This window comes from Metarhizium acridum, assembly GCF_019434415.1.
Source record: "Metarhizium acridum strain ARSEF 324 chromosome Unknown scaffold_141, whole genome shotgun sequence".
Classification (NCBI taxonomy): domain Eukaryota; kingdom Fungi; phylum Ascomycota; class Sordariomycetes; order Hypocreales; family Clavicipitaceae; genus Metarhizium; species Metarhizium acridum.
In genome coordinates, this window is record NW_027094020.1 from 950828 (window position 1) to 962121 (window position 11294).

Here is an 11294-nt window from a genome sequence, read left to right on the forward strand (position 1 = left end):
TTCCAAGTTCCAAAGCTCAAGTGGGCCTGCATGTGGTCACTGGTCAGCCTGCCGTTGGTGAGACCTGGCAGATAACCAAATTCTGGTGCTCCAATTCTCTACGCCTTACGGAGTACGGAGTACACACAACTTTTCTCGGCATAAAAACATAATTCGCCATATATACTCTAGTCTACGATGACAAGGTGTCTTCCTCAGTGGCGCGCTGGTTCATCTTCTTCCACAACGGCGGCCCTCCAATGAAGGTCGCACACAACACCGACGTTATGGCCGAGATGATCGCTAAACTCCATCCCACAGTTGCGAATCCTGCACTTTGATTTACAAACCCGCCCAGCAGAGGCCCTATCATGACTCCTGCGGAAAACGCAATATTGTACAATGCATAGCCCAGAGCGATGGGTTTCACTCCCTGATCTTTGTATCGCCCTTCGATGGCATATGTAATTTCGGCCGTGACGGGGCCAAATGTGAAGGCGACCCCAATACCAACTCCCGCCAGGAGACCGCACAGCATGACTTTATGCGCCGTTGTATTGGCTGTCACAAATCGAAGGCAGACAAGGAAAGGAGTATATGTCATGAATCCAAACGCAGACAGCCACCGGGGACCGTATCGATCACAGAGGTGTCCTACGACAGGGCCAAGACATGTGGGAAAGACCAGCGGAAGAAATATGAGCCCTGCTCCAACAGAGCTCCATCGGAATGTCGTTTGAACGAAAATCGGAAGGGTGCTGTCAAATGCCGCCAAGACAGCAGCTTCTGCCACCGTTCCCCAAAGCGCAGCAAGAAGTCTCGGGCTAGTAAACAGTCCGAACATCTCCTTCACGGTCAGCTGGCCGGGTCGCTTTTCACTACAGAGGTTTTCGTCGTCGTATGGCTGACTTTGTAACGTCTCCTCTGCATCATCTGCCTTTGAGGACGTGCTGCGGCTTGGTACGTGGCTGATTTCAGATTGCGTTGTTTCCGCCTGTTGTAGCCATTTCGTCGCATTCTTCTTTTCAATCACCAAGAGACGAAAGGCAACATCAACACCAACCAAAGCAAAACACATTGCCCATACTTCATAATAGCCACCCTTTTCAAAAACAACGCCTCCCAGCAAAGGTGAGCTCAACGTACCCAGGGCTAGGGCGATGCCTACCCATCCCATAGCCCAGCCTATTCGTTCCGTGGGCACTGTATCGACGACAAGAGCTAGGCCAACTGACCACGTCAGAGCACTAGTCATGCCTTGCAATATTCGGCCGAGCATCAACATGGCGACATTTTTCATGAAGCAAAGGAGAAACGTAGCGGCGGTAAGGATGACAAGCCCAACAAGCATCGGAGTTCGTCGGTTCTTTGTTCTATCGGCGAGAATACCCCAGACGGCTTTATTTCTGTCAGTTCATGGTTTTTTTTGTCTACCAAAGATTCACTCACGTGCGGAAATGAAGACGGCTATACCAAAGGCCGCCAGCGAAACAGAGATCCAAAATTGCACTATAACCGCTTAGCATGAGCGAATAGTTTTGAGCGGCTACCTGAACAAATCCCCCCTTACCTTTACTTTTATGAACACCAGCTCGTGACTCCAAGGCATACGGTAGTACAGGCACGATGACGGCATAGGGAAAGATATCCTAGGATCACACTTTAGCACCAACTTGTAAATTTGGATCTTTTTCCAGACAATACGCACAGTAAAAACAGCAGTTGCCACCATCAAAAGAATAAAAGTCACAGATGAGCGCACTTCCAAGAGCCAAGGTCGTTTACCCCTTCTTGTCACCATGTCCCAAACCCTCAATATCGTCATTCTCAGGTGCTTTGTTTTTTGATCTCTCAATTTAAACAAAATATATCATATAAGAAACTTCAAGGTAAGAATAAGGCTTGTTCATTCTAGGGACAATGTTTTCTCGTTTTCCTTTTCAGCGTTGTTGGCCAATAATGGTCTCGAAGTATACTTATAAAGGTCTGGGTCTGTAAACGAATCTTGGAAAAAAAAAATGGTAGGGAAGCTGAGATGGACCCGCCAGAACAGCAATACGAAGAAAAAGAGACGGCTTCGACGTATTAAAATATCATACCACAGCGATGGATTCCGGCTAACGAACGACGGTTGTAGAGTATAAGCCAAGTAGGTTTCCTTCGGTTATAGAAGTCCGCGGGTCCCGAAACCACGTTTTGGTGCAAACTACATGATGGATCAGCACACAACTCTTCGGCTACTAAACACGGAGCTGTTTGAGAGATTCGGCAGCGGAGGAGGAGCCTCAAAGCCGGGTTCGGAGCTGCTGAAAGTCTGGGTCTGTGTGGGTGCCGTTGTACGTGAAGGGAGCTCACGGCCGTCCCAAGGAAGATCCGTCCGTAGGCGTCCGAATGCTGGTACTGTCCGACTTGGATTGCGCAATGTCTTCAGGAGCCCCAGTTGCAGTCAAAATGATGGACAGCTTGTTGACGCTTTGTTTCGGTTTGGTGCCGTCTTTCCGGACCGTAATGCTTGAGATGGAAAGTATGTACATGTTCAGCCAGTGCGCAACCTCCGGAAAGACACCATGTAACGCTACAGAGCTTTGTGGGTAGTGCAAGTACGTAGGCGTCAGGAGCGAATGTGACGGTTTTGTCTTCCGTGGCTGGTTTTCAAAGGAGAAGACATGGCTCAATTCTTGTCATGGTGAAGTCGCCGGGAAGATGGACGAAGGGAAGGAAGGCATAACCAGCCAACTTCCTAAACCGGACATGAATCACTGCAAACTGAATGCAAAAAACCCGACCTGGCCTCCTTTCTCAGCTCCGTTGTCCTCTCTCCATAATGTTTTGCACTCTTTACAAACAACTGTTCGGAAAGACGGCACTCTTTAAGCTTCATCTCTAGCTCGAGTCGTGCGCGTACGCGTACGCGGAATCAACCCATGGACACATGCCCGGCATATCTCCAGTCAAGCCTGAGTGTGCAAGATGCCAATACTCCGAGCTCCGGATTGCCGAATCGCCACGGCAATTTGTGTGTGCCCCCGGAGGCGCTAGATCTAGAGACAGATCGTTTAATATGGGCCGGATACCAACTACGTGGCAGATAGAGTAGCATCGTTAATGGTCAGACCTCCTACATTTCGTTGCCAGAAGACATGCCATGCGGCGCTTGGACAATGATCTAGGCCGCTAGAAGAAGCTGGGAGACAGTATACAGCCAATGTCACATCGACGTATCATGGCTTCGATTGGAAGGATAGTACCTTGCGTGATCGGTTATTGGGCACCACGGGGGTTAGTTTTACTTGAGGCCCCATTTTCCGAGAAGCAGAATGCGTTGGCCGAGATATTTAGAAGCGTACGTTTTGCAAAGCATGCTACTATAGAATGCAGACTCTTTTCTCTTCGTGCCGCCGGGAGGTTGTTGCTGACAAAGAACCATGGTCAGACAATGCGTCTCAGCTACACATGCTTATTTTCAACACAGTAGGATAATACTACTCCCGTTTCCCTTTGCCACGAGAAACTCCGGCAGCCATTGTCCTGTCATCCAGCCCTTCCCCCGAGCCAGTCAGGAGCCACTCATCACCCGCTCATCACCCAGCTACAAAGTTCATGCTGGTCCTGCGGAGAAGATTTCAAGTGAGAATCGAACGATATGGGCCGGCCATGCCTTCGATGCAGCTTCAGAGTTGTACGACATGACTTCAGATGCATCTTGTAAAAAGGAATATGGGTGCCGGGAGTCAAAGTTTCCATGCTACGCCATTGACGTAAAGAATTTCACGCAGTTTGAGAGCGTTGAGGCTCATAAATCAGCTCAGAAAAGGCATTTGACGCAGAACAATCCCGAATCCCAGGGCACTCTCTCCGCTGCTTTGCCGCCGTCACCTTTATAATGCTCCGTCAGCAAACGTATCGACCTGTTCTGCCACGTGTAGTGGTCAGAGGTGCTTATGCCACAGCTTCTTTGGCGACGAAAGCATTGGCCAAGGCATGATTGTTTAATGAAGGACCATTGACAAGGTACAGGATGGCAGGCGGCCTGTATCCATGCCCTCCTGTCCAGCTGCAACCTTCCGAGACGAGTCCTCGAACGAGTCGATCGAGCGTTTAATTTCAACCGCTTCTACTTGAATTCTTGCGCCAACGGATGCCTGCCTCGCACAGCAAATCTTTTTGTAGCACGGGCTCGGCCCGGTGGGCATCACCCTTGACGATCGAGACATGTGGCCCTGTCGCATATCACGCGTGGCGTCAAGTACTATCAGAGAACGATGAGTCCCGACTAGGGCATGGACATGATATCTTCTACCTCGCTATGCTTGATACAACGTAAGCAAGCCGGACAGCCTGGAACGGTCTGTGGGCAGGGGCCGCTTCATCGATATGTCTGCTGCGGCCGTCAAAATCTTTCACATACGAAAACTATTCAAGAGAGTATCCAGTTTCCTGCAAGATATACATATGCATAAATACATCGCCAAGTTATGTCAATCCATCACATCATGCGATAGCATCCAAGTACGTGGTGCGCGAGATGGAGATAGCTTGGTAGGTTTAAAGGGTCTCGGTCCCCCTGCATCCTCTTACAATACCAGCTAAATCAGACATGGGACGTTCACAAACACGCATTATAGAAGACAGCGAGTGAGGACTTTGTCACAAGAAACAAATTGATGAAACGAGGTATCCCAGGCGCCATGGCTGTTTGATTTCCTCAAAGCCTGTAGCCTATTCCGGGGTATCTTCTCTCCATGGCCTGCAGAAGGAAAGCCAGTGATGGAAACGTGGCCCTGGGACTCCATGTCGAATATACCCTGTAGTTGCAGGGTTGGGACTACCCCTGGCCCACTGAGGGTACTAATTTTGAGTGCAGATCTCCCTTTTGTTCAAACCCTTTTTGGCCAACGGAGTCTTGAAAACATCATCTGACTGCGGTTGGTGACGAAGTCAGATGCTTTGGCGAAAGCCATCAATTGATCCGTGTTGGCTAGTCCCCCTTAGTGTGCCCGACTGCATTCGCATTTGCATGAAGACTCTTCATAACAAAAACTAGTTTGACTCTCATCAGCATTGGCACATCAACACGATCGATTTCCATATCAGAATTGCCATGTTGTGGTCGAGACGACTGCCACTGCAGCTTACTCGGTACTCGCCCAAATAAAAGGTGGACAACGTTACGACGTAAGGTGGAATACCATGATCGAGAGGGATTACCTTTCAGATTTGACATGGCTGCCTGCCCACGTTTTGGCATGCGTTTGGCATGCGGCGCTCCTTCCGCGCCAGATAGTCTCTCATATGCGCTGACTGCATCGTACTTGCCTCATCGTGCTCTGACCTCGAAGGCGAATTTGCACTCCACACTCCGTACTGCATAAACAAAGTAGAAAGTCCTGCATGTCTCATGGGCCCTTCATGTCCTCACGCCTCCTATTTGAACATAGGGCAGCGTCGTATATCACACACGCTGCAGCCAAGCCATCAACGGCCAAAGAGCTTCGTGGACTCGGTCGTCTTGGACCGTTCGGTTCGTGTGAGAGCCCTGCGAGCAACTTCTACGTCACAGCACCTCAATCTTCCCAAATGGCTTGAATGTTGCACCAGCCCGAGGCCGGCCAGATCTTTGCCAGTCCACCACACCACTCCTACCCTGTTCCAAAACGCGCGCCAGGTAGCCCAATGACAGTTGGAAGTTGAGAGAAGGTCGGGCTCTTACGCAGGCCGTTGGTCGGTCCGCAACGCCAAACAGAACAGCAGACACCTCGGTGCTTTCCAGAGCACTTGCAGCTGCCCCGCTCGCCTCTCACCCGAAAGACACCCCCATTGTCAGTTTGAGTAAGGAAGGGGAGCTTAGAAAACCGTTCGACGGACCAGGCCTTGAGGCCACGAGAACACGCATACTGAATCAAAGAGGCATCAAGACGGCCCCTCACGGCACAATCATGACTCACGCTGGTGTTGAAAGACCTTTGTTGATCTACGTCGCTGTTTCGTTGCACAATACACAAGCACAGAGTAGGCAATAATAGGCTGAGACAAACATGATATATACCGCAGCCACATCACAAGCGCCAGGGACTGAGGGAGGTACGAGGACTGAGGAGTTATCACAGAAGGCTCCTCCCAGCTCATAGGCTCACAGGCTCACAACACCGCACAGCACAGCACAGCCGCAGCCAGTCGATAGCCCACACCGCAGATGTCACAAAGCCTTGCTACTAGCAAATTGTGACGACATTATAATACTCGTGTACTCGGTATGCCGTACCAGGGACAAACAATCAGAATGTTTGGGCGGCGCAGGGGAGGTTAGGAACTTTTATTGTATTGTGTGGCGTATGGGACCGAGTATTGTGCCCTGGTTTCACGGGACGAGAACAGAGTAGCGTCAAACCTCTGTCTCGATGACGGCATGGGTTGTGACATAGCACCCTAGGTATTTTCCTAGACAACATGCCGATAAAAGACAGTTCTACATACTACTACAGCCCGGGCGCGACAAGGTTTGGGGAATAGACTGCCGTGCTATTACGTGGTGCGCCATACTCCGTATACATATTACGACACAATACAAGATGGAACGCCAAGCACGGTTCGGGCGCAGAGTGGCGGAAGAGGCAAAGGTATCCACGGAAGCAGGTTGAATCAGGCAGGTTAAAGCGGGTTTGTGCAGTGCTTTGCATTCAAATGCCAAATGCGCCATGGTGTCGAGTCGGGTTCAAGTCGACGTTTTGTTTGCTCACTCACACCTGCCCTCTGGCTGCAGATGTTCTTTGAAGGAGGGTGGAAGGCCTTTTCTGTTTTCTGCCAATCTGGGGCACAGCTGGTCGAGTTGTGGACTGTGCTGCTGCACCAGGACGTTTGTGCGGCACCAATTCAGTCTGGATGCGTTTCGATTGGTCCCAGAGTCTTGACTTTTGAGGTCTTCCGCATGGCCATGGTCGTGTGAAGTGAGCAGTCAACCTGGTGTCTTTGGGCCATTCTGCACCCAGGTCAGTTGCTCGTGTTCACGGCGAGTACAACTTACCTAGGCCGTTGATACGTGCTTTGCGTCCCGAACTCGACAAGGAGCTTGAGCACCTCAATGTCGAGCTGTTGACCACTTGACCGTCACCATGTCATTCGCCCGCTGGCCCACTGGCTCCTCTCGGCCGCACCTGCCACACGTTGACGGGCCCCTCCTTCCCAGGAAGCCTGCACTCTTGTGCTCCTGTAATACTCGTGTACTCCCGTACTCGTGCGCTCCTGCACTCCTCCTGCACCCCCCGAGCGCTTGGCTCGACTTCTCTGCTACTCCAAGGGCTCCTCAAGGGCTCCTCCGTCCTCAAGTCCTCACCGTGTCTGAAGCTTGATCCTCATCACCCAACGTCAAAAAGAGCCCGCGCTGCGACTTTTGGCCTTTTGCGCCTCCGTCTCCCATCCCCATCCCCATCCCCATCCCGACTCACCTCACCTCGCCTCGCCTCGACTCGACTCGACTCGACTCGACCCGACCGATCGTCTCTCGCCTCTCATCGTTTCTTCACGCTCTGTTTGCTGCGAAGCGCCACCACAATCATGGCCGTCGTCGCAACCATCAAGTATGTCGGTCGCCATCCTTATCCTGCTGCCTCAATGCTGCATCCATACCGCCGCATTCTTCCTTTTTTACGCCCTCCACAGCGTCCTTGCCCGTTTTTTCTTACCTGTTGCTCGATGCCCGTTTCTCTCTATCAGAGCACCCGCGCCATCTCCATCGCCGCATCTTCAACGTCCCCTGCTATTTATTGCACCCGTTTCATCACCAAAATAGTACCTCACCACACTTACTTCCTTCTCCCCGACGCTGAGAGTGTTGATCTCCTCGAGGCCGAAGCAAGTGGCCTGTGCCGTGCTAATAGTTTCTTTTCTGTCCACATCCGGCCGTGCTCCACCATGCATTATGTATCAGACTCTGGCTAACCGCTCGTGCAATTGTTTACTAGATGCGTTGTCGTCGGCGACGGTGCTGTTGGCAAGACGTGCCTTCTCATCAGCTACACCACCAACAAATTCCCCTCCGAATATGTTCCGACGGTCTTTGATAACTATGCCGTTACGGTAATGTGAGTGGAGTAGCCGTTTTTTTTTTCCCTTTGGCATGGTCTTCAAACCCATTCGTCATCCTTGGGAAACACCTCGAGCCAGATGCGCATCTATGTGCCCTACGTGGCTGAGGCTCGGGACGCGACAGCCAATATAGGCCTTTGCTTGTGTGTCGTGGGTGTCGTGGCCAGCTTTCGCGACAAGGCAAGGACACAAGCACGATGCCAACAAATTCTAACTCGATCGCGCCATAGGATCGGCGACGAACCCTATACCCTCGGCCTATTCGATACCGCCGGTCAAGAAGATTACGACAGACTGCGACCTCTCTCATACCCTCAGACCGACGTCTTCCTCGTCTGCTTTAGCGTTACGTCGCCTGCTTCGTTTGAAAACGTTCGCGAAAAATGGTTTCCCGAGGTTCACCACCACTGCCCTGGTGTTCCCTGCCTCATTGTTGGCACCCAGGTCGACTTAAGAGACGATCCCAGCGTCAAAGAAAAGCTCATGAAGCAGAAGATGACGCCTGTTAGGAGAGAAGACGGCGAGCGCATGGCTAAGGAGCTGCACGCCGTCAAGTATGTCGAATGCAGTGCGCTTACGCAATTCAAGCTGAAGGATGTGTTTGATGAGGTAGGTTGACCACGGAGCAGACTCATGACATAAAAACACGCCTTCTCCATTCTCCGCCTCTGAAAGAGATAGGTTCCTGACTTTCCAATTTTAGGCCATCGTCGCCGCCTTAGAACCACCGATGCCCAAAAAGAAATCTCACAAATGTCTAATCCTTTAAGGATACCCCATGCCGCGAATAAATAAAGACAAAGGATGAAATTGAAGAGAGAGGGAAAGAAACACTCCTATGCCTCACTTCATGAAATGATGCGGCCTTCACCTTGGTATATTGTTACATGGCCAGAAGGTGAAGGAGGCCTCTGGCTGGCCTTGAAATTTAGACACCAACCAACAGTGGTGAAAGAAATAGCATTGGTTGTGGCATAGCTGCCAGATCAAGGAGCAACGGAGTGCGAGAGCCCGAGTATATGTCAAGGCAGCGAAATGAAGCATCTCATATTTGGAAGACAGAACGTTTTGGCTATGTTGCTCTAGCAGATATATTGTGCTCGCGGAATCATTTGGCCGACACCAGCCGCGATGGCAGTGGGCTACACTGTTTCAGACATGGCATTGCTACGTTGTTATAGGGCTGGATAAGTAAGCATCCCGCTGCGCTATTTCGGACACTGATTTTTCGAAGACGGGATCTGCGGTGCTACCTGTTGTTACTCTGTATTTTCTGTTGGCGGGACCGGGCAACTTTTTTTTATTTAACCTTTCCATACATTGATGCTTCGATAGGATAGTTTGGCGATTGGAGTGCAATTATATCGAATTCTTGTCTCAGATGATGTATCAAGCATTTGTAGATATATTGGCGGAGAGTTACATTTCCGCCGTTGGCTCCTTGTCCCTTGTTCAGACGTGACTTGATTCTTGCCACTTGGAGGGTGATGCCTGGTAGTATGATCATCAGTTCCATTGTGTAGTTCTACGGCCGAAGCTGGGGAATATGAAGTACCAGGCAGTTGACGCTTGACATGTATGGCTGCAAGCGTGCACTTGCGACGAGCGGTATCTCACATGTCAACTCGCATTTTTTTCATGCCCTCAATGTCCCTTCTCCCCACCTACTACTCTGCCTAGGAGCTTTCCACACAGCTCTTGACTCATTGTAATCACGCAGCATCAACTCGTTGAAGGTTGTCAAATCACCCAATTACCGTGGCGTCCTGGTATTAGCCCGTCGTGTGCTCAAATGAGCGCTGGCCAAATGCACCCAGGGCAGGCACAGCATGAGTCACTCATCTACGCCGTACGTGTACGTGTACGTGTACGTGTACTTGGCTCACGGCGACGGCATCTCGACAAAACACTGCCGGCAATCCTCGTCCATTTCGCAACGGCGGTGCCGACCGTGTCCCGCAGAGTTGAGTTGTAGTCTGGCGTATATGTGGTGCTGTTGCTTGTAGGCTTGCCGAAAATTCAAGCAATTCGACTGTTTCCTCCCCAGCTGAGTGTCTGATATATTACTATCAGTGCTACCACTTATATCGCCGCGGTCGAGGCTGATACACAGCCATGGAAAGTGATGGGCACTTTGCTCTCTTTGCAGGCCTGCTCTCCTGCTCTTCTACGGCTTCGCGGACCGCCTTTGGAGGGCACAATGGTGGAAGGGGGGGTGGGTTGGATGAAAGCGGATTTGGTCAAGGTGGCCGAGTCGGAAGCTAAATGGGCTTACGAGGTAGGATTTGATTTTGGATTTGAATGATTGTATTATGATGTGGATGTACTGTCAGTAGTGGGCATTCCATGGAGCCCGGTCATTCGCTCCCCTGAACAACGTCAAATGTCTTTTGATGTCTCTATACGGTTTGATATTGACATCATCGGCATCGCCTTTCACACGACGGTTTCATATTCGGCCCGGTTCACCATCATCTACTACGCCTACAGCTCAGACTCGCCCTATCAGGCCACGCTCATAAACCTCAAATAACGGCCAAGAAAGGAACAGGGTGCCTGAATTGGCACCAATATCCGCTAAGCTGCCGTCCTCCAACCCCCATCAAAAACTGGGCCATGATCGACTGCGGCGACATCCCAATTCTCACAACGTTCGATCACAACATGATGAAGGAGCAGATGCCTCAGGCGACCCAAAGAGCTAAGAAAACCAAGGTGCGTGCCGTCACTGAGTGGGATGTGAAAATTGGGACGCCCGGGGGAATCACGGCTTGACGGTACCAGCGTTGAGGGCACTGAGCGAGATTTACCGCCAACAGTCATGGTTCCTCATTTCGACGAATTTTCATCATGTTCTCGCCTCTCGCCAGTGCTCACTGCCTCTAATGAGTGATAGCACACCTTGAGACTTGGAATCCGGCGGTGTATCGACTTCCCTGGGGCACAACACACTTTACCAATGGCTCTATGGTTTGGACGGCCAGCCAGGAGGGTCTGCTATCTAACGCGAGTTCCGAGAATTTGGTGCATGCCGGGCTTCGCATGCGTCTCAGCGGGGACGAATCTACAAATAACGAAGATGACTCGTTGCAGGGTTGGAAGATGTTGATGATTTAGGCATGCGCGGTATCGTCGACGCGCTGGGGGACAATGATTATAGAGGATCCTGTTTATTTGTGCGCATGTATTGACGGTCTTGACACGGCGGCTGGACGACCCATGATCAGATCTCG

The 11294-nt window shown here is 51.0% G+C and overlaps 2 protein-coding genes across 2 annotated transcripts; one reads left to right on the forward strand and one right to left on the reverse strand.

Annotated features, from left to right (window-relative positions):
• Positions 1 to 165: 165 nt before the first annotated feature.
• Positions 166 to 2415, reverse strand: J3458_008964 (uncharacterized protein). Its single transcript, XM_066119485.1, has 3 exons — positions 1550 to 2415; positions 1429 to 1488; positions 166 to 1377 (listed from the first exon to the last, which is right to left on the reverse strand). Exon 3 carries the CDS (start codon positions 1328 to 1330, stop codon positions 173 to 175), a length of 1158 nt encoding a protein of 385 aa, XP_065975280.1. The 5' UTR covers positions 1331 to 1377; positions 1429 to 1488; positions 1550 to 2415; the 3' UTR covers positions 166 to 172.
• Positions 2416 to 7218: 4803 nt separating this feature from the next.
• On the forward strand, positions 7219 to 9505 carry cdc42 (GTPase Cdc42). Its single transcript, XM_007813216.2, has 4 exons — positions 7219 to 7553; positions 7938 to 8057; positions 8292 to 8670; positions 8765 to 9505. Exons 1-4 carry the CDS (start codon positions 7531 to 7533, stop codon positions 8828 to 8830), a joined length of 588 nt encoding a protein of 195 aa, XP_007811407.2. The 5' UTR covers positions 7219 to 7530; the 3' UTR covers positions 8831 to 9505.
• Positions 9506 to 11294: the final 1789 nt, after the last annotated feature.